Source organism: Solea solea, chromosome 21 (assembly GCF_958295425.1).
Source record: "Solea solea chromosome 21, fSolSol10.1, whole genome shotgun sequence".
Lineage (NCBI taxonomy): Eukaryota > Metazoa > Chordata > Actinopteri > Pleuronectiformes > Soleidae > Solea > Solea solea.
Window position 1 is genome coordinate 20487645 of NC_081154.1, and position 24035 is coordinate 20511679.

At 42.3% G+C, this 24035-nt stretch overlaps 1 protein-coding gene across 1 annotated transcript; it reads left to right on the top strand.

Moving 5' to 3' along the window:
* Positions 1-11641: 11641 nt before the first annotated feature.
* On the top strand, positions 11642-20998 carry tbx6 (T-box transcription factor 6). The gene is made up of 8 exons (XM_058621703.1): positions 11642-11866; positions 12815-13028; positions 14127-14394; positions 14496-14642; positions 15249-15319; positions 15874-15932; positions 16234-16495; positions 19762-20998. Exons 1-8 carry the CDS (start codon positions 11797-11799, stop codon positions 20843-20845), a joined length of 2175 nt encoding a protein of 724 aa, XP_058477686.1. The 5' UTR covers positions 11642-11796; the 3' UTR covers positions 20846-20998.
* Positions 20999-24035: the final 3037 nt, after the last annotated feature.

The following is a 24035-nucleotide window of genomic DNA, read 5'->3' on the forward strand; positions in this document are numbered from 1 at the left end:
CACGTTGATACAATATAGTATCACGTTTATATAATTATCACGTTATACAATATAGTATCACGTTTATATAATTATCACGTTATACAATATAGTATCACGTTTATATAATTATCACGTTATACAACATAGTATCACATTTATATGACATAATTATCACGTTGATACAATATAGTATCACGTTTATATAATTATCACGTTGATACAATATAGTATCACGTTTATATAATTATCACGTTTATATAATTATCACGTTGATACAATATAGTATCACGTTTATATAATTATCACGTTGATACAATATAGTATCACGTTTATATAATTATCACGTTATACAATATAGTATCACGTTTATATAATTATCACGTTATACAATATAGTATCACGTTTATATAATTATCACTTTGATACAATATAGTATCACGTTTATATAATTATCACTTTGATACAATATGTATCACGTTTATATAATTATCACTTTGATACAATATAGTATCACGTTTATATAATTATCACGTTGATACAATATAGTATCACGTTTATATAATTATCACTTTGATACAATATAGTATCACGTTTATATAATTATCACGTTATACAATATGTATCACGTTTATATAATTATCACGTTTATACAATATAGTATCACGTTTATATAATTATCACGTTGATACAATATAGTATCATGTGTATATAATTATCACTTTGATACAATATAGTATCACGTGTATATAATTATCACTTTGATACAATATAGTATCACGTGTATATAATTATCACTTTGATACAATATGTATCACGTTTATATAATTATCACTTTGATACAATATAGTATCACGTTTATATAATTATCACGTTGATACAATATAGTATCACGTTTATATAATTATCACTTTGATACAATATAGTATCACGTTTATATAATTATCACGTTATACAATATGTATCACGTTTATATAATTATCACGTTTATACAATATAGTATCACGTTTATATAATTATCACGTTGACACAATATAGTATCATGTGTATATAATTATCACTTTGATACAATATAGTATCACGTGTATATAATTATCACTTTGATACAATATAGTATCACGTTTATATAATTATCACGTTATAGATGTGACCTATTTCCAGGAAGATATATGAAACATTGGTATCTGAATCAAACCCAGCCAGTTGGACATCAGTAGGTATTTAGATGAAAGTAAAACAAATGCACTGAAACCCTTGATTCTGCACAGGAAGTTGTTTAACTTTTAAATCCATGTAATGAATACAAGTAATGAATGATATATGGTTTTTATTTGTATGCATAGCAGACAATTAACTATTTACATGTTTCTAAAAGTTGTCAGGGATTACAGGCGCCTAACAACAAAGTCCTCACTCTCTAAGGCTTTCCAGTTTGAGCCTTGATTCCTTAGACATGTGGCTCTGAAGCTGAGTTATCTCTGATGACACAAAATGATATAACAAAATAATGAAGTCATTAATGACACTCACATACATTATGGGATATAAACTGTTGTGGAAACTGGATTAACAGTTTCCTAAATGATCAGTTTACCTGGAGTCAAACTAAATAGATAGATAGATAGATAGATAGATAGATAGATAGATAGATAGATAGATAGATAGATAGATAGATAGATAGATAGATACTTTATTGATCCCGAAGGAAATTGAAGACATTCAGTCTTTGTCTTTGTCCAGGGAGATGGAGAGTACAGCAGCAGGGACATCAATCAATGATTAAGATTTCAGATAGTGTTGGACAGTGAGCGTGTGTTAAAAGGAGACATATGCAGTCATATAAAACATGTAGTCTACAAATCAGTGTCAGTGTCTGATATCTCACCTCTGTATGTAACACAGATGTGTGTTTGAAGCTTATACCCTGATAGGTGTAACACAGATGTGTGTTTGAAGCTTATACCCTGATAGGTGTAACACAGATGTGTGTTTGAAGCTTATACCCTGATAGGTGTAACACAGATGTGTGTTTGAAGCTCATACCCTGATAGGTGTAACACAGATGTGTGTTTGAAGCTCATACCCTGATAGGTGTAACACAGATGTGTGTTTGAAGCTCATACCCTGATAGGTGTAACACAGATGTGTGTTTGAAGCTCATACCCTGATAGGTGTAACACAGATGTGTGTTTGAAGCTCATACCCTGATAGGTGTAACACAGATGTGTGTTTGAAGCTTATACCCTGATAGGTGTAACACAGATGTGTGTTTGAAGCTCATACCCTGATAGGTGTAACACAGATGTGTGTTTGAAGCTCATACCCTGATAGGTGTAACACAGATGTGTGTTTGAAGCTCATACCCTGATAGGTGTAACACAGATGTGTGTTTGAAGCTCATACCCTGATAGGTGTAACACAGATGTGTGTTTGAAGCTCATACCCTGATAGGTGTAACACAGATGTGTGTTTGAAGCTCATACCCTGATAGGTGTAACACAGATGTGTGTTTGAAGCTCATACCCTGATAGGTGTAACACAGATGTGTGTTTGAAGCTCATACCCTGATAGGTGTAACACAGATGTGTGTTTGAAGCTCATACCCTGATAGGTGTAACACAGATGTGTGTTTGAAGCTCATACCCTGATAGGTGTAACACAGATGTGTGTTTGAAGCTTATACCCTGATAGGTGTAACACAGATGTGTGTTTGAAGCTCATACCCTGATAGGTGTAACACAGATGTGTGTTTGAAGCTCATACCCTGATAGGTGTAACACAGATGTGTGTTTGAAGCTCATACCCTGATAGGTGTAACACAGATGTGTGTTTGAAGCTCATACCCTGATAGGTGTAACACAGATGTGTGTTTGAAGCTCATACCCTGATAGGTGTAACACAGATGTGTGTTTGAAGCTCATACCCTGATAGGTGTAACACAGATGTGTGTTTGAAGCTCATACCCTGATAGGTGTAACACAGATGTGTGTTTGAAGCTTATACCCTGATAGGTGTAACACAGATGTGTGTTTGAAGCTCATACCCTGATAGGTGTAACACAGATGTGTGTTTGAAGCTCATACCCTGATAGGTGTAACACAGATGTGTGTTTGAAGCTCATACCCTGATAGGTGTAACACAGATGTGTGTTTGAAGCTCATACCCTGATAGGTGTAACACAGATGTGTGTTTGAAGCTCATACCCTGATAGGTGTAACACAGATGTGTGTTTGAAGCTCATACCCTGATAGGTGTAACACAGATGTGTGTTTGAAGCTCATACCCTGATAGGTGTAACACAGATGTGTGTTTGAAGCTCATACCCTGATAGGTGTAACACAGATGTGTGTTTGAAGCTCATACCCTGATAGGTGTAACACAGATGTGTGTTTGAAGCTCATACCCTGATAGGTGTAACACAGATGTGTGTTTGAAGCTCATACCCTGATAGGTGTAACACAGATGTGTGTTTGAAGCTTATACCCTGATAGGTGTAACACAGATGTGTGTTTGAAGCTCATACCCTGATAGGTGTAACACAGATGTGTGTTTGAAGCTCATACCCTGATAGGTGTAACACAGATGTGTGTTTGAAGCTCATACCCTGATAGGTGTAACACAGATGTGTGTTTGAAGCTCATACCCTGATAGGTGTAACACAGATGTGTGTTTGAAGCTCATACCCTGATAGGTGTAACACAGATGTGTGTTTGAAGCTCATACCCTGATAGGTGTAACACAGATGTGTGTTTGAAGCTCATACCCTGATAGGTGTAACACAGATGTGTGTTTGAAGCTCATACCCTGATAGGTGTAACACAGATGTGTGTTTGAAGCTTATACCCTGATAGGTGTAACACAGATGTGTGTTTGAAGCTCATACCCTGATAGGTGTAACACAGATGTGTGTTTGAAGCTCATACCCTGATAGGTGTAACACAGATGTGTGTTTGAAGCTCATACCCTGATAGGTGTAACACAGATGTGTGTTTGAAGCTCATACCCTGATAGGTGTAACACAGATGTGTGTTTGAAGCTCATACCCTGATAGGTGTAACACAGATGTGTGTTTGAAGCTCATACCCTGATAGGTGTAACACAGATGTGTGTTTGAAGCTCATACCCTGATAGGTGTAACACAGATGTGTGTTTGAAGCTTATACCCTGATAGGTGTAACACAGATGTGTGTTTGAAGCTCATACCCTGATAGGTGTAACACAGATGTGTGTTTGAAGCTCATACCCTGATAGGTGTAACACAGATGTGTGTTTGAAGCTCATACCCTGATAGGTGTAACACAGATGTGTGTTTGAAGCTCATACCCTGATAGGTGTAACACAGATGTGTGTTTGAAGCTTATACCCTGATAGGTGTAACACAGATGTGTGTTTGAAGCTCATACCCTGATAGGTGTAACACAGATGTGTGTTTGAAGCTTATACCCTGATAGGTGTAACACAGATGTGTGTTTGAAGCTCATACCCTGATAGGTGTAACACAGATGTGTGTTTGAAGCTCATACCCTGATAGGTGTAACACAGATGTGTGTTTGAAGCTCATACCCTGATAGGTGTAACACAGATGTGTGTTTGAAGCTCATACCCTGATAGGTGTAACACAGATGTGTGTTTGAAGCTCATACCCTGATAGGTGTAACACAGATGTGTGTTTGAAGCTTATACCCTGATAGGTGTAACACAGATGTGTGTTTGAAGCTCATACCCTGATAGGTGTAACACAGATGTGTGTTTGAAGCTCATACCCTGATAGGTGTAACACAGATGTGTGTTTGAAGCTCATACCCTGATAGGTGTAACACAGATGTGTGTTTGAAGCTCATACCCTGATAGGTGTAACACAGATGTGTGTTTGAAGCTCATACCCTGATAGGTGTAACACAGATGTGTGTTTGAAGCTCATACCCTGATAGGTGTAACACAGATGTGTGTTTGAAGCTCATACCCTGATAGGTGTAACACAGATGTGTGTTTGAAGCTCATACCCTGATAGGTGTAACACAGATGTGTGTTTGAAGCTCATACCCTGATAGGTGTAACACAGATGTGTGTTTGAAGCTCATACCCTGATAGGTGTAACACAGATGTGTGTTTGAAGCTTATACCCTGATAGGTGTAACACAGATGTGTGGTTGAAGTGTATACCCTTATAGGTGTAACACAGATGTGTGTTTGAAGCTCATACCCAGATAGGTGTAACACAGATGTGTGTTTGAAGCTCATACCCTGATAGGTGTAACACAGATGTGTGTTTGAAGCTTATACCCTGATAGGTGTAACACAGATGTGTGTTTGAAGCTTATACCCTGATAGGTGTAACACAGATGTGTGTTTGAAGCTTATACCCTGATAGGTGTAACACAGATGTGTGTTTGAAGCTCATACCCTGATAGGTGTAACACAGATGTGTGTTTGAAGCTTATACCCTTGATGGGATGTAGAAAATGCACGTGGACATTTGTATCGCTCATCCACAGAAGACTTTTTGCCAGAAGGAGCTTGATCTGTCCCTCTGCTCTATTCTCTTCTTGAAGATAATCTTATTTGTTATGGAGATTATTGCTAAACAATTGTCTAAAACACCATGTGATTTATTTCTTGCAAGAAAGAGAGAACAGAGAGCAGTCTGTGAGGTTCTCTGAGGAAGTGAAGGTATCAGGAGAGAACCCAGCATGACACAGTGGAACAACGTTAGAACACTTGTACACATTTTCTCATGGTAACAGAAAGAACAGACATTTCCTTTATTGGAAACAGGTTGCCTGTATGTAGCATGTACATGCTACAAACAAATGTCTTCTGCTAAATGTTGAGGACACAAAGTACACACACATTCATGAATGTATGTGTACTTACATTATGTCTATAATCATACAAGAGGGAATATTGACATACGTACACTATAATAATTGTACGCACTGCTGCACTTTGCAACTCACCTTGAACGCGCCTCTCATTCACTGGCAGCGTGTTCTAACGTGCACTAAGCATTCATCAACTGCCACTGAAAGAGGGCGCTGTTGAGCCACTAAACTCCCAAAAATACATTTCCAATACACAGCAAGTGGAATCTCATATTATTATTACATTATTACATGTCATTTAGCAGACGCTTTTATCCAAAGCGACTTACAATAAGTGCATTTAAACATTTGGGTACAAATAATAATATATATATATAATTGGTTACACAGTGGCCATGTCCAAGGCTGACAAGGACCCCCTGGAGGTCGTCTGACCACTCTCGTCTCATGTTTGGTATAAAGCTGAAAGCTTAAAACTACAGAAGAGTGAGCGCCTCACATAATGATGACAGAGCTTCCTGGTACATGGTCTCTGTGTCCTGGTTGTGAATCATGTCGTCTGTCAGTGGATTGATTTACATCTGTGACATCATGTGTTTCCTTCACTGGGCGTGGAGACTCTAATTGTGTTTGCATCAAGTAAATGATGAGATTGAGGAAGACTAATAATGATATTCATTTTATTAATATAACGCTTTTCAAGCGTAAGCACAGATCAAACTAAATAAGAGGAAATATTAGAAATGTATACCAACCATTAAGCAGCAAGGAGCTCATACCTAAAGTGATTGTTCTTCTTCTTCTTCTTATTATAATAGTATTATAGTTGCATGAGCTGCACTGAGAGCCAGACTGACACACTCACTCTCAAGACTCTAAAGTCCATGACGACTTGAATCTGTGGTATTTTAACAATATATTCACCACTTCACGTTGTAAAGCGCTCCCTCACACACGGATCAGGGTGCAGTCATATGTCACTGTGGACGCTGGGTCTCGTTAACATGCTTCAACCATGGAGGTTCTGAATATATATAATACTCTATATCCATTACTATGCAAATCACCACTGACACTAACACGTGTTATAATGAAAACAGCATTTGTTAAGTGGCTCACATGGCACAGCTGTCAGTGAGGTGATAATAACAGTGATCATTATGATCACATTACTACATGAATGACATTCAACATGAAATCATTTATTTTGCATCATAAATATGTTTTTATTGTGAAGTGTACATCATTCCAAACGAAAGCTTTTACTTTGAAAATCTGTGAAATATGATCATGAATATCTTTTACTGTGTTTTTACAATGGAATATTGTGTTAGAAGTTTAAGCTGACATTGTTACCTCGCAGTTGTTTTTTTCTTTCCTCTGTAGTTCCCTGACGTTTCACCATTTCATCTCATTCATTCTTACACTCGGATTTCTGTGACATGGCCTCAGTGAACAAATACACACGCATTTCAAACTATTTAGCAGCTACATGTTACACACACACACACACACACACACACACACACTGCTGCAGACACACCTGTTAGTCCGTAAAAACATTAAGACATGTCACACACACTCTGTTGCTGTCATTAAGGTAATGAGCTTTCTCTCAGTGTGGTGGTTCACACCTCCACTTCCCCTCAGTCCTCACACACTCACACACACTCACTCACACACACACGCACACACACACACACACACACAAATGGAGAAGGAAAACAACAACTAGAAAAACATTCGGACTTTTCTCCTGTGAAGTTAAAATCCAGCTTACGTAGTGTTTTCAATAATAATAATAATAATAATGATAGTAATGTTATTATTATCATGATTATTATCATGCCTTTCAGAACATTACAGGCAGAGTTTAAAGATGAACAACAGTATTCTAGAAGAACGTTACTTTTATATATTACTATAATGTATATTCCAGAATTAAAATTGCTAGCATTGACAAAGCTTTACAAAATCATTCTTTTATTCAAGTCAATGTATTACACATTACATTTTTCTATGTTGATGTCCTATCTACTCCAAATTCAGCCTGCACACAGGGGCTACATTCATTATTCATTCATTCATTCACTCATTCACTCATTCATTCATTCATTCATTCATTCATTCTCAACTGACTTATCGTCCACATGAGGGTCGTGTCGTGGGTTGAGCTGGAGCCAAACAGACAAACAACCAATCACACTCACAGCAACTCCATACTGACACACACAGATAGAAAGAACACAAGCACTTATTACCGTACAACAACTTTGTTTGTGCAAACAATGATCACGTGTTTGCGTCTCAGGGTTAAGACCATGTTAAAACACAGTTAAATATTAGGTGATATATATATATAATATCTGTGCTGGCCACAGTCCTCAGGGCTGAAGCATTTCTAAATAACTGCTGTTAACATTTTATTCATGAAGAACGCTACACTGTAAACACACTCTAAACTCAAATATCAGCCACTGTTTATGGTCTGTATTACCTTTAAAATCACCTTTCATTTCACCTTTATTTCTGAGGCTCTTTAATGTTGAATGTGTGTCAGACTATGAATATGAAACCGTTCTGCTATAACACAAACAATTTATAAAGTGTTAAGAGCCATTTTTTTTACATATCATTTTGTTGATTCCATTTTTTTGAATCAATAATTATAATATTTAGTGTATGTAAGCAATACAATACATTTGATGAAAAGTCATCACAGATACTTTTACACGCTATGAATATATCCAAAATCGAACACCAGATAGAAATAATATCCATACATTGGGAGGGTGTTTGTCCCTGTGCTGAGAACCAACACCAGACAGGTGGCTGACTCATTAGACTGACTTTTAACCAACGTTTGTAAACTGCTTACTCTCTGCACCAAAGTCCAGACAAGAAATCAGCAATTTTACAGCTCACGTGGATACGAGAGCTGCTCATCTACTGCTGCCACTCAGGCGAAAAACAGATATATATATATGTATATGTATGTATATATATATATATATATATACATACATATATATGTCACATTCATGCAGTGCATCTATGTGCTGCACAGTTTCTATCACTCATACACAATCACACGTGCCGTCAGGAGCAGCACGGAGTTAAATGCAGAGCCAGGAATTGAACACACCACAACCTTTGAGATGAAAGACGACTCACTCTACCACTGAGCTACTGTCTTTATACTGACATATACTGACCTATGATGACCTATGATGACTTACAGACTTAGACTTCCTTTCCCTTGGACAAATTTCAGTATAGATTTACCTACTATACACAGGTGTGTGTGTGTGGTCGACATCAACTGACTTCTACTTGAAATCATTTGGGAAAAGCTTGTCCAGTCTCTCACACACACACACACACACACACGCACACACACGCACACGCACACACACACGCACACACATACACACACACACACACACACACACAGGCGCGCACACACACACACACACACACACACACACACAGCAGTGTTTGTGAAGAGGCCAAATTGCAGCTGTGAGGCCAAGTGTCTTCCTCCTCCACGACTCCCTGCAGAGACGCAGCAACAACACACTGTTGAGAGGAAGAGGCAGAGGCCATCAAGTAATGGAGCAGCCACAGGGGAGCTGCCTGTAAAACATCAGTGACATCCACAACAGCCAGACTCCTGCAACAGACCCCTGCAACAGACCCCTGCAACAGACCACTGCAACAGACCCCTGCAACAGACCACTGCAACAGACCCCTGCAACAGACCACTGCAACAGACCAGTGCAACAGACCCCTGCAACAGACCCCTGCAACAGACCAGTGCAACAGACCCCTGCAACAGACCCCTGCAACAGACTACTGCAACAGACTCTTGCTACAGACCCCTGCAACAGACTCTTGCTACAGACCCCTGCAACAGACTCTTGCTACAGACTCCTGCAACAGACTCTTGCTACAGACCCCTGTAGCAAGAGCCTTATTACAACTCTAATCAGTATATATGTACTGTATATATATATATATATATATATATATATATATATATATATATATATATATATATACATACAGTATATGTGTATGTATATATATACATATATGTATATATATGTATATAAACACACAAATATACATATATGTATATGTATATATGTATCTACATATATACACACGTATATATGTGTATATATACGTGTGTATATATGTACACATATATACATACATATACATATACATATATGTATGTATATGTGTACATATATGTGTATACACGCATACGTGTGTGTGTGTGCGTGCGTGCGTGTGTGTGTGTGTGCGTGTGTGTGTATGCGTGTGCGTGCGTGCGTGTGTGTGTGTGTATGTGTGTGTGTGTGTGTGCGTGTGTGTGTGTGTGTGTATGTGTGTGTGTGTGTGTGCGTGTGTGTGTGTATGCGTGTGTGTGTGTGCGTGTGTGTGTGTGTGTGCGTGTGTGTGTGTGCGTGTGTGTGTGTGTGTGTGTGTGTATGCATGTGTATGTGTGTGTGTGTGTGCGTGTGTGTATGCGTGTGTATGTGTGTGTGTGTGTGTGTGTATGCGTGTGTGTGTGTGTGTGTGTGTGCGTGCGTGTGTGTGCGTGTGTGTGTGTGTGTATGCGTGTGTGTGTGTGTGTGCGTGTGTGTGTGTGTGTGTGTGCGTGTGTGTGTGTGTGTGTGTGCGTGCGTGCGTGCGTGTGTGTGTGTGCGTGTGTGTGTGCGTGTGTGTGTGTGTGTGTGCGTGCGTGCGTGCGTGTGTGTGTGTGTGTGCGTGCGTGTGTGTGTGTGTGTGTGTGCGTGTGTGTGTGTGTGAAACCTTCAGATCCTTGGCCAAATCAAAAGACAAATGCAGATGGTGTAGATGCAGTGAGTGTAGAATCATGTGGAGAATCAGTTTTTACTTTTTATATTTGATCATTCATGATTGATGACTAATGATTAGCTTCTCATTACTGGTCACGTTAATATTATCCTCCTCCATCCTTCATCCACAGATTGTCCTGAGAGTCTCATGATGATGGAGTGATGATGATAACTGTCTCTCTCTCTTGTGATGTGATGTGTGATGAACTTATTTCTGTACATGAGACACCGACTGTTCAGCTGACACAGGGTGAAGAGTGGGGGACATGGTGGACACCAGTCCATCACAGATCATCTCATTAAATATGAGATGATATCAGACACATGAAGTCATTGTTATGACCTAAGTGGCAGAAACAGATTTAAAAGCACACCTGACTGGTGTCCTGATAGTGGCCTCACTGTCCAGTGATCCTGCTGATGATGTGTCTGGAAATGTAGATAATAAATAACTTCATTTATTAATAATAACTAACAAAATGTGATGAAACTGGCAATTAAATGAGCTTAAGTAAGCAATTTTATTTAAATAATGAAAATGTGTCACAGTGTCACAGTAACATAGACCTTTACAATATGAGACACTAATACCACACTAATGCTTTTTTCAAAACAATACATCACGTCTGTAACACAGTTAATAATGAAATGAGCCGAAACAGCTGACTATTCATTTGATTCGTCTACAGACTGATGAATCCGGGCTAAAGTCACAGGTCAGGCGTAATCAGAGGACGATAATAATAATAATAATAATAATACTAACTCCAAACAGCACAAATCACATCAAACTGCAGCTCAGCTGTGTTTGTGTTGTAGAGGAGGAGGAGGAGGAGGAGGAGGAGGAGGAGGAGGAGGAGGATGTTGAGACCAGGAGGCAAATGAAGAGCTTTGTGAAAATAAGGCGCCATTTGGCCGTAAGTGTGAAGCCCCACACACACACACCTATTTAACAGAGCGAGACGCCACCGTGGACATTTGTAGCCGAGGACGTCAGAGGGACGAGAACCGAGAGAAGAACAAGGAAGAAGAATTCAAACCTTCACCATCAAATTAATCTGAAGAAGAGGTGAAGATCTGACATGGGAGTTTGATGAAGAAGAGGACGAACGCTGACGAGGAAAATGCTGAGTGTGGAGATGTTTCCCAGTTTGACTCTGGGACCACAGAGGATAGGAGACTGCTTTTATAGAGGTGTGTGTCTGTGTGTGTCTGTGTGTGTGAGAGTGTGTGTGTGTCTGTGTCTGAGAGTGTGTGTGTGTGAGTGTGTCTGTGTGAGAGTGTGTGTGTCTGTGTGTGTGTGTGTGTCTGTGTGTGTGTGTGTGTGTGAGTGTGTGTGTGTGTGTGTGTCTGTGTGTGTCTGTGTCTGTGTGTCTGTGTGTGTGTGTGTGTGTCTGTGTGTGTCTGTGTCTGTGTCTGTGTGTGAGTGTGTCTGTGTGTGTGTGTGAGTGTGTGTGTCTGTGTGTGTCTGTGTGTGTGTGAGTGTGTGTGAGAGTGTGTGTGTGAGTGTGTGTGAGAGTGTGTGTGTGTGTGAGTGAGTGTGTGTGTGAGTGTGTGTGTGTGTGTGTCTGTGTCTGTGTGTGAGTGTGTGTGTGTCTGTGTGTGTCTGTGTGTGTGTGTCTGTGTGTGTCTGTGTCTGTGTGTCTGTGTCTGTGTGTGAGTGTGTCTGTGTCTGTGTGTGTGTGTGAGTGTGTGTGTCTGTGTGTGTCTGTGTGTGTGTGTCTGTGTCTGAGAGTGTGTGTGTGTGTGTCTGTGTGTGTGTGTGTGTGTGTGTGTGAGTGTGTGTGTGTATTGATGCATGTATTGATGATTGGCCTGAGCACTCATGATATACAGCCATACAAGTCCAATACTGTGCATCCCTAGCTTTTATAAGAAAAGAAAGTTACTACATTAAAAGATAGATTTACAATTATTATTTAACCATTTCAACACATATTTTAGCTTCTGTGGTGACAAAATCACGCTGTCGGATGTTTAATTATTCATAAAATGACAGTAAGAAGGTAATTCCTCACACATCTGAAAATAAGGCTAACACGTTACAATAAGGTACACAAAAAATAATTATTATCATTATTATTATCATTATTATTATTATTAATAATAATCCCATTTGTCTTTTATTAAATATCCTCTCAGAGCGTGAGGCTTCTGGCCATATGTCGCTGTTCCCTCCCACATGTGACGCTGCAGCCAAAGCCCTGCCCCCGAGGCTGTTGGCTCCGCCCCCTGTCCTGACCGAACCCACTGCCAAAGCCCAAAAGGACGAGGTGAAGATGGAGCTGGAGAACACGTCGCTATGGAAACAGTTCAGCTCAGTGGGCACAGAGATGATCATCACGAAGAAGGGCAGGTGAGATCAACCTCAACCTTTGACCTCTGGTGTAATGACAACATACGTGTTTTGTGACTTTGGTGCAACAGAGTGAGCTTCAGATAAAGCAGTGAACATGTTCTATAACATGTGTTAACATGTAGATTTTGTTGGATTGGCCTTTCAAAAAGAATGAAATATAGAAAGATGTGATGTGATGAATTTTAGAAGGCGAAGGTCAAACAGGTGAAGAACAGGCGAAGAACGGGTGAAGAGCGGGTGAAGAACAGGCGAAGAACAGGCGAAGAACGGGTGAAGAACAGGCGAAGAACAGGTGAAGAACAGGTGAAGAACGGGTGAAGAACAGGCGAAGAACGGGTGAAGAGCGGGTGAAGAACAGGTGAAGAACGGGCGAAGAACGGGTGAAGAACAGGCGAAGAACGGGTGAAGAGCGGGTGAAGAACAGGTGAAGAACGGGCGAAGAACGGGTGAAGAACAGGCGAAGAACGGGTGAAGAACGGGTGAAGAACAGGCGAAGAACAGGTGAAGAACGGGTGAAGAACAGGCGAAGAACAGGTGAAGAACAGGTGAAGAACGGGTGAAGAACAGGCGAAGAACGGGTGAAGAGCGGGTGAAGAACAGGTGAAGAACGGGCGAAGAACGGGTGAAGAACAGGCGAAGAACGGGTGAAGAGCGGGTGAAGAACAGGTGAAGAACGGGCGAAGAACGGGTGAAGAACAGGCGAAGAACGGGTGAAGAACGGGTGAAGAACAGGCGAAGAACAGGTGAAGAACAGGTGAAGAACGGGTGAAGAACAGGCGAAGAACGGGTGAAGAGCGGGTGAAGAACAGGTGAAGAACGGGCGAAGAACGGGTGAAGAACAGGCGAAGAACGGGTGAAGAACGGGTGAAGAACAGGCGAAGAACAGGTGAAGAACAGGTGAAGAACAGGTGAGAGGTGAAGTGAGATTCTGTCGGCAGTCGTTCAGAAAATGCTGAGTCACCTGAAGGGCGGAACACCTGAGGAGTAGTGACCCGCCTCTTTTTGCTGGTGTTAATGCAGTTAACGATGAACGCGTGAACCCTCAGGAGAAAGTCTTCTCGGCCTGAGACTTTAATGTGTCCTTTCCTTGGACAGACGCATGTTTCCCGGGCTGAGGCTGAAGCTCTCCAGCCTGAATCCATCTCTGCGTTACATCCTCCTGCTGGACATCGTCCCCGTGGACAACTCCCGCTATCGCTTCCAGGGCGGCGGCTGGCAGGCCGTCGGAAAGGCAGAGGCTCGTCTCCCCGACCGCGTGTTCATCCACCCAGACTCCCCCGCCACAGGTGCTCACTGGCAGAGTCGCACCATCTCCTTCCACCACGCGAAGCTCACCAACAACACACTGGACTCACAGGGACACGTAGGTGCACACGCGCACACACACACACACACGCACACACACTGTGTCACCGTGTCTGTGTGTGTGTGTGTGTGTGAAACTTCTTCTTCTTCTGCTTCCAGATCATCCTGCACTCGCTGCATCGCTACCAGCCCAGAATACATGTGATTGAAGCCAGAGACGTGCTGCGGTGGGGAGGAGGCCAGCAGCGCTCCTTTGTTTTCCCTGAGACTCAGTTCATCACAGTCACCGCCTACCAGAACAACAAGGTATTGTTGTTATTTGTTGTTATTTGTTGTTATTTGTTGTTATTGTAAAGGCCGTGACCTCACTGCAGTGGTGCGTGCTACTCTGATGCTTCGACACAATGACACCAAACCAGGCAGCAGCAGCTCCTTTAACACACTTCATGGATTTTCTCTGCAAACGTCAGTTTCCAGTGTTTAATAATGACAGTAAAGTGGTCAGTGCTGCTGACAGTTATTCACTCTAAAACACATGTGTCAAACTGGTGGCCCGGGGGCCACATGTGGCCCTCCAATCGATTACATGTGGTCCGCCCACCACTGTGCGAGGTGATGGAATAGAGACAGAATATAAGACGAAATGTATTTTTATAATAGTAATAAGACATTGGGTTGTAATCATTGCTTTATTAAAAGTATTACACTCAACTTGAAATGACTTATATTTAAACTGTTTTAATCACAATTATCCTCGTCATTATTTGCTAAATGTTCTATTTAATTCTCTGTTTTTGTGCATCATAAATATGTTTTTATTGTGAGTCAATTTATATCAAAACAAACACTTTTACTTTGCAATTCTGTCTTAATATCATAAATCATCATAAATCATATTTATGTTGTGTCCAGATCACAGAGCTGAAGATCAGTGCTAACCCCTTTGCAAAAGGCTTCAGAGAGGACGGCATGAACAGCAAAAAGTACACACACACACACACACACACACACACAGACACACACAGACACACACACACACAGACACACAGACACACACACACACAGACACACACACACAGACACACAGACACACACACACACAGACACATACACACAGACACACAGATACATACACACACACACACACAGACACACACAGACACACAGACACACACACACACACACAGACACACACAGACACACACGCACACACACACAGACACACACAGACACACACACACACAGACACACACGCACACACACACACACACACACACACACACAGACACATACACACAGACACACACACAGACACACACAGACAGACAGACACACACACACACAGATAGACACACAGACACACACAGACACAGACACACACACACACACACACACAGACACACACAGACACACACAGACACAGACACACACACCCACACAGAGACACACACACACACACAGACACACACACCCACACAGAGACACACACACACACACAGACACAGACACACTAAACTGTTATTGTTTGTCTCTGCAGACAAAGGGACGTGAGACAGAAGCGCAAAATGTCCGTCCTGACAGAGACACTGGACATTGGTAAGTGTTATATATCTATATATAGATTATATAGATTATATAGATTATTTGATTGTATTTAGTTTCATTTTCTAAAAAAAGAATTATAAAATAAATACAATATAGTAAAAAAAGCAGCAATACAGGGTCTTTTGATCACTTTTAATCCTTATCTTGTGAAGACAGTGACTTCATTCAGTGTCCTCATCCACACATTTACAAACCTGAATGAATATTTAATAATATCAGTAATTATTATTATTATTATTTCTATTAGAATGACTTTGCTATTGTCTCATAGCTCAAACCTGATCTCTTTCAGTGAACTGTGACCCCTGTGACACGGCCGAGCTCTTGTCCCAGTCCACTGAGGACAGCACAGACCTGCAGGCCCTGGCTCTGTCCTCCCTGCCTGACCCCTCCTGTGGCTACAGGGCCGGGGACGCCTCGTACGCGGACGCGCTGGTGCCGGAGCCGCCGCTGGACCTCGGTCAGGCTTTCATGGCCTCACAGATGTCGGACATCTCTGGCATCTCCATGGTGGACGCAGCAGGGAGGGACATGGCAAACAGTGTCATGGAGAGGTGAGTGTTTGATGCATGAATCACCAGAGACACCACGATACAATAGTATCAGGATATTTGAATACGATACTTTCATAATATTGGGCCACACGGTGGTGTAGTGGTTAGCACTCTCGCCTTGCCTCCGGGTACTCCGGCTTCCTCCCACAGTCCAAAAACATGCAATGTGGGGATAGGTAAATTGGACACTCCAAATTGACCATAGGAGTGAGTGTGAGTGTGAATGGTTGTTTGTCTCTATCTGTGTGTGGCCCTGTGATGGACTGGCGAACTGTCCAGGGTGTACCCCGCCTATCGCCCGATGTAGCTGAGATTGGCACAGCACCCCCCACGACCCTCTGGTTGAGGATAAAGCGGTAGATGATGACTGACTGACTTTCATAATATTGCAAAGATATTGAGTATCTGTGGATACCTGGCCTGTGTCAGCTGACATCAGCACAGCTGGACTCAGCCAGTGCTGATGCTGATCCACAGACATGTGATAAATATAATATGCTATAAAAAAATGATACTTCACCACATGAAAACAGTCTGTTATTTGTGAGGTTGATTTAAAGTTAGTGTGAGACACTGAGACACTGAGACACTGAGACACTGAAGCAGGCGAGAAAAGACACGGCATTTTAGACACTTGTCTCATTGTTAGATAACAGAGGTCAGTGTCCACACCTACGTCCATTTAGAGAAATAGCTTACACAGGGTCTGTTTTCAGCCTCTGTGTCCCTGTGTCTCTGTGTCCCTGTGTAACTTTCATGATTGTCTGTCCCTGTGTCTCTATGTCTCTGTGTCTCTGTGTCCCTGTGTAACTTTCATGATTGTCTGTCCCTGTGTCTCTATGTCTCTGTGTCCCTGTGTAACTTTCATGATTGTCTGTCCCTGTGTCTCTATGTCTCTGTGTCTCTGTGTCCCTGTGTAACTTTCATGATTGTCTGTCCCTGTGTCTCTATGTCTCTGTGTCCCTGTGTAACTTTCATGATTGTCTGTCCCTGTGTCTCTATGTAACTTTCATGATTGTCTGTCCCTGTGTCCCTGTGTCTCTGTGTCCCTGTGTAACTTTCATGATTGTCTGTCCCTGTGTCTCTATGTAAATTTCATGATTGTCTGTCTCTGTGTCTCTGTGTCCCTGTGTAACTTTCATGATTGTCTGTCCCTGTGTCTCTGTGTCCCTGTGTAACTTTCATGATTGTCTGTCCCTGTGTCTCTATGTCCCTGTGTAACTTTCATGATTGTCTGTCCCTGTGTCTCTGTGTCCCTGTGTAACTTTCATGATTGTCTGTCCCTGTGTCTCTGTGTCTCTGTGTCCCTGTGTAACTTTCATGATTGTCTGTCCCTGTGTCTCTATGTCTCTGTGTCCCTGTGTAACTTTCATGATTGTCTGTCTCTGTGTCTCTATGTCTCTGTGTCCCTGTGTAACTTTCATGATTGTCTGTCCCTGTGTCTCTGTGTCTCTGTGTCCCTGTGTAACTTTCATGATTGTCTGTCCCTGTGTAACTTTCATGATTGTCTGTCCCTGTGTCTCTATGTCTCTGTGTCCCTGTGTAACTTTCATGATTGTCTGTCCCTGTGTCTCTATGTCTCTGTGTCCCTGTGTAACTTTCATGATTGTCTGTCCCTGTGTCTCTATGTAACTTTCATGATTGTCTGTCCCTGTGTCCCTGTGTCTCTGTGTCCCTGTGTAACTTTCATGATTGTCTGTCCCTGTGTCTCTATGTAACTTTCATGATTGTCTGTCTCTGTGTCTCTGTGTCCCTGTGTAACTTTCATGATTGTCTGTCCCTGTGTCTCTGTGTCCCTGTGTAACTTTCATGATTGTCTGTCCCTGTGTCTCTATGTCCCTGTGTAACTTTCATGATTGTCTGTCCCTGTGTCTCTGTGTCTCTGTGTCCCTGTGTAACTTTCATGATTGTCTGTCCCTGTGTCTCTGTGTCCCTGTGTAACTTTCATGATTGTCTGTCCCTGTGTCTCTATGTCTCTGTGTCCCTGTGTAACTTTCATGATTGTCTGTCTCTGTGTCTCTATGTCTCTGTGTCCCTGTGTAACTTTCATGATTGTCTGTCCCTGTGTCTCTGTGTCTCTGTGTCCCTGTGTAACTTTCATGATTGTCTGTCCCTGTGTAACTTTCATGATTGTCTGTCCCTGTGTCTCTGTGTCTCTGTGTCCCTGTGTAACTTTCATGATTGTCTGTCTCTGTGTCTCTGTGTCCCTGTGTCTCTATGTCTCTGTGTCCCTGAGTAACTTTCATGATTGTCTGTCTCTGTGTCTCTGTGTCCCTGTGTAACTTTCATGATTGTCTGTCCCTGTGTCTCTTTGTCTCTGTGTCCCTGTGTCTCTGTGTCCCTGTGTAACTTTCATGATTGTCTGTCCCTGTGTCTCTGTGTCTCTGTGTCCCTGTGTAACTTTCATGATTGTCTGTCCCTGTGTCCCTGTGTCTCTGTGTCCCTGTGTAACTTTCATGATTGTCTGTCCCTGTGTCTCTATGTCTCTGTGTCCCTGTGTCTCTATGTCTCTGTGTCCCTGTGTAACTTTCATGATTGTCTGTCTCTGTGTCTCTCTGTCCCTGTGTCTCTATGTCTCTGTGTCCCTGTGTAACTTTCATGATTGTCTGTCTCTGTGTCTCTGTGTCCCTGTGTGACTTTCATGATTGTCTGTCCCTGTGTCTCTTTGTCTCTGTGTCCCTGTGTCTCTGTGTCCCTGTGTAACTTTCATGATTGTCTGTCCCTGTGTCCCTGTGTCTCTGTGTCCCTGTGTAACTTTCATGATTGTCTGTCCCTGTGTCTCTATGTCTCTGTGTCCCTGTGTCTCTGTGTCTCTGTGTCCCTGTGTAACTTTCATGATTGTCTGTCCCTGTGTCTCTGTGTCCCTGTGTAACTTTCATGATTGTCTGTCCCTGTGTCTCTGTGTCCCTGTGTAACTTTCATGATTGTCTGTCTCTGTGTCTCTATGTCTCTGTGTCCCTGTGTAACTTTCATGATTGTCTGTCTCTGTGTCTCTATGTCCCTGTGTTACTTTCATGATTGTCTGTCCCTGTGTCTCTGTGTCCCTGTGTAACTTTCATGATTGTCTGTCCCTGTGTCTCTGTGTCTCTATGTCCCTGTGTAACTTTCATGATTGTCTGTCTCTGTGTCTCTATGTCCCTGTGTTACTTTCATGATTGTCTGTCTCTATGTCTCTATGTCCCTGTGTAACTTTCATGATTGTCTGTCCCTGTGTCTCTATGTCCCTGTGTCCCTGTGTCCCTTTCATGATTGTCTGTCCTCCACAGATCAAACACTATGGATGGACGCGCATACACCTCTAATTTCCCCGCTGCTCAGGTGGACTCCTCCTCTTTCCCCTTAGCCCCTCCTCCTCAGTCATCCTCCTCCTTCAACCCCACAGACACATCTGATCCTCAGACGTCCATCCCCACTCTTGATTATCCCTCTGTCCTCTCTTCGTCACCCGCCCTCTCCTCCTCCTCCTCCATCACTCCCTCCCTGCAGCAGACGACCTTCACCTTCCCCACTCCACCGCCTTCCAACTCCTCGTCACCACAGCCACTCCTGTCCTCCTCCTCCTCCTCCTCGTCTCCCTCTGCCAACAGCTATCACGCGCTTGCAGACATGATCGCGCCCACAGACGCCTCCTTTCCTCCAGCGAGTGGGAGTTGTGCGGCGTTCATTTATCCAAACATGGTGCCTGTCAATCCTGATCCTGTGACTCCGCCTCTGCACCACCAGCCGCAGGCAGCAGCTCCTCCTCTCTCCTGCTCTCTGACCTCCACCTCCTCCTTCGCTTTCACTCCACACATGCAGAACTTCGCCGGCCCCGTCCACTCCGCCCTGCACCTCCCAAATCTGAGCCTTCAGGCCTCCTCCTTCAATGCTGCCTTCCCTCCCTCCTCCTTCACTCACTCCTCAGCCTCCTTCCCTCACCCTTCTTTCCAGCCCTCCTCCTCCTCCTCCTCCTCCTCCTGCTTGGCCGTGCCCTCATCTTTCCAGCAGCCCATCACCTCTGCTCCAGCTCATCCTCAGAACTTTCCCGCCGCCTCCAACTCCACATACGCTTCAGTTGAAAGAGGCACCGTGCCTCACTTCAACCCCCCTGCCCCCTATCGCCCGGAGATGGTACTGCACCACCCGTCCCTTCTCCCTCAGCTGGATCCATCTCTCCCCTCCTCCACTCCTCCTCCTCCTCCTCCTCCTCCTCCATCACTGTACCCAGCGTTTCCGTCGTACCCTCTGCGACTGTGTCAGGACCCCGGTCACTCGTCGCTCTCCATGCCCTTCAGGCATTTGTACAGACAACACGGCCACGCCCACCCTCAGGGGTCCTACCTGGACATGAGCACAAGACCAGTGTTTTAAGATGTTGTTAACAATGTTTAACAATGTGTGTGTGTGTGTGTGTGTGTGTGAGCTGATACACGTTCACGACGTTCACGACGTTGATCCAAAGCTGTAAATAGTTGTTGAATCAAATATCATTCCAGTGTGAACAATAAAAAAAGGCCTTCTCCAGGTTTGGTTTGAGTCACTTTATTAGGTACACCTGACAATATCTGCTCCTTTTATGGTCAGTGTTCTTCCACTTCCTGCTGCCTTTGTGTCATCATGGTTGTGTTCCTGAAATACTCACACAACGACAATCAGATCCAAACCAGTCACAAAGGAAACGTGCAACTGGGAGTTCTTCTTTAAAGACCTTCATCGTCTCCAGTCGCTTTATACAAACATGTCCATCCAGGGGACGTCCATGTCCATCCAGGGGACATTGTAGTATTCAGTCAAACCTGAAGTGGACTTTAATGAGTTTGAAAATGACAAATCAAATGACTCCAAGTCGAAGTGTCACATAAAAGTCTTTTTGTGAGTTTTAAACCGGCTCATGGTTCAGGTTGTTGCCTTTGATGTTTCATTTTTAAAACATTTATATGCTTTTAAATCAAGACCCACAGTGGGTTTGACCTTCACACTTCAGGGGAATGAAAACTTCTTTTTGGTTTTTCTCTCACTGTCAAATACGTTGTGTCAGTAATAATAAGGTTGAAACCTGCAGGTTGAGTAATCCAGAGGGTAATCCAGAGGGTAATCCAGAGGGTAATCCCAATGATGGTCTGTTCATCCATCCTGACAATCTGTCAACATTTCACTGCAGTCTTGAAACACGTTGTGATATATGCTCCAACATGCACGGAGCAAATCCAAGTGACAGAGTGAGGTCGCTTCATCTTTTAAAATAACAGAGAGCACTTCAACCCTCACTCGTTCACAATGAATGAGTGAAGTGGCCAAGATGAAATACTGATGATGCAACGACTGCATCCAGCGCATGTGCAGATGTTACTGATGTGTTCATAAAAGAACTTTTCTTCATCGATCACATGACAGCAGCATACGTTCACAGAGCGTCTTCACAAATGCTCACTGACATGTTGTTATCTTTAATGACTGGAATTACTGTTTATTTCTTTATTTCTCACAGTACTTGTGACTGTTGTGAAGATTAAAACGTGTGCTCAGGTTACTCGTCACATGTTACTGCGACTCATGTGTTGTGTTGAACTTCCTGTGAAACCGTGACACGCGTGTGGACCGTGACACGCGTGTTCAGCTCCTCCATCATTACTGTGAAGTGAACATGGTTCCACATCAAACGTCTGTCAAATATCACCATGTCCTAACTTAAGTTTAGCAGGTGGAACTTTTGGTGTTGCTGTAACTCTGACTCATTTTAGTGACAACAAAATAATAATAATAATAATAATGTCTCATGTCGCAGTGTGGAGCTCTCTGTGTGTCGTCAGGGGACAGCATGAGAGACACACGGAGACCTTTCTCAGGAAGCAGTATCCAGGTTATTTGTACTGCTGAAGCAAAAAGGTTTTTCGCTTCAGCAAATTATTGAAAGAAAAGTGAATATTGATGTTTCTTCCAATAAATGTTACACTCGTCAGAGGGGCGGTGAATTTCTTCCTTCAAAGGGGGGCCTAACAGGAAGAGAGAACCCCTGTGTTCAGGGGCGGAAGGAGTACCAAAAAAATCTACTCAAGTAAAAGTACTGTTACCGTGATGAAATTTTACTTAAGTAAAAGTAAAAGTACTGGTGTAAAAATCTACTCAAGTAAAAGTACTGTTACCGTGATGAAATTTTACTTAAGTAAAAGTAAAAGTACTGGTGTAAAAATCCACTCCAGTAAAAGTACTGTTACCGTGATGAAATTTTACTTAAGTAAAAGTAAAAGTACTGGTGTAAAAATCTACTCAAGTAAAAGTACTGTTACCGTGATGAAATTTTTCTTAAGTAAAAGTACTGGTGTAAAAATCTACTCAAGTAAAAGTACTGTTACCGTGATGAAATTTTTCTTAAGTAAAAGTAAAAGTACTGGTGTAAAAATCTACTCAAGTACAAGTAAAAAGTAGCTAATTTAAAATGTACTCGGAGTAAAAGTTACTTAGTTACTTCTTTTGGGTGAGTGGGGATTTGTTATTAAATCAAACACATACAGTAGATGACAGATAGATCCAGATTACAGTTCCTCTTTCATTATTCAATGAACTTGCTATTTAGTTTGAACAGGAGCTGGTTTTCAGGACTCTGCAGCATCAGGTGAGTCAGAAATAATAATCAGAAACAGTATCGTTTATTCAGGTGTACAGAGATACACATGTATCAAGAACTGCACAAATACATCCACATTTGACAAAATAATCATGACTTGATTTATGCCTGAGCTTTCATTCACATCCCACTGTATCAGAACAGAAAATCAACAGGAAACTGTCTTTAGCTCATCAAGACATCAAAGCAGAACAAGAAAATAAATGTTAACAAAACTCGGTTGAAGTGAAAATCGTGGGCTCTGTGTCTTTACACGGATCCATGATTAATTGCATGTAGCGTTATTTAGCTTCACGTGAGGTGATCTTACCTGTTCATGCTTGTGCAGGTTGGACGCAGAGTTTTTGTAGGTACAAAGTTTACATCGCATGATGAAACTGTTGTTATTCCCGGACTCGAACTCAACCTTCTGACGCTGCAGTTGTCCAGAGCCAGTCAGACAGACACTTACTGGCACGCAGACAGTTACTTTGTAACGGAAGCTATTTCAAATGTAGTGCATTAAATTACTTCCAACAAAAGTAAAATTACTGATTTGACAAATTACTCAAAAAAAAAACAACTAAATTACAGTAACGAGAGTAAATGTAACTCGTTACTTTCCACCCCTGCCTGTGTTCAGGTAACTTGTGTGTGTCATGTTCAGGATGTGTGTGTTTGGGTCAGCTGCTGGCCGTGTGTGATCACCTCTCCCTCACACTCAGTGATGATGATCAGCACAGGTGCAGGGATCAATGAATTCAGTGATATTATTGAATCAATGACTTTGTTGCTTCTAACTCACACAATTCACTTGTGTCACTTGTGTGTCTCGTCGTCTCTCCAGCTGTGGAAGGTTACGCCGTACAGAAGTCGGTACCATGCGGCTCAGTGGAGGACACTCAGGAGAATCGCACCGTGCTGCAGGGAATCCGGAAAGAGCGAGTCCTTATGAGA

Coding starts and splice junctions, on each gene's coding strand:
- tbx6 (XM_058621703.1), top strand. CDS start 11,797: ATGCTGAGTGTGGAGATGTTTCCCAGTTTGACTCTGGGACCACAGAGG. Junction 11,867..12,814: donor AGGAGACTGCTTTTATAGAG/GTGTGTGTCTGT, acceptor ATATCCTCTCAG/AGCGTGAGGCTTCTGGCCAT. Junction 16,496..19,761: donor GCAAACAGTGTCATGGAGAG/GTGAGTGTTTGA, acceptor TGTCCTCCACAG/ATCAAACACTATGGATGGAC.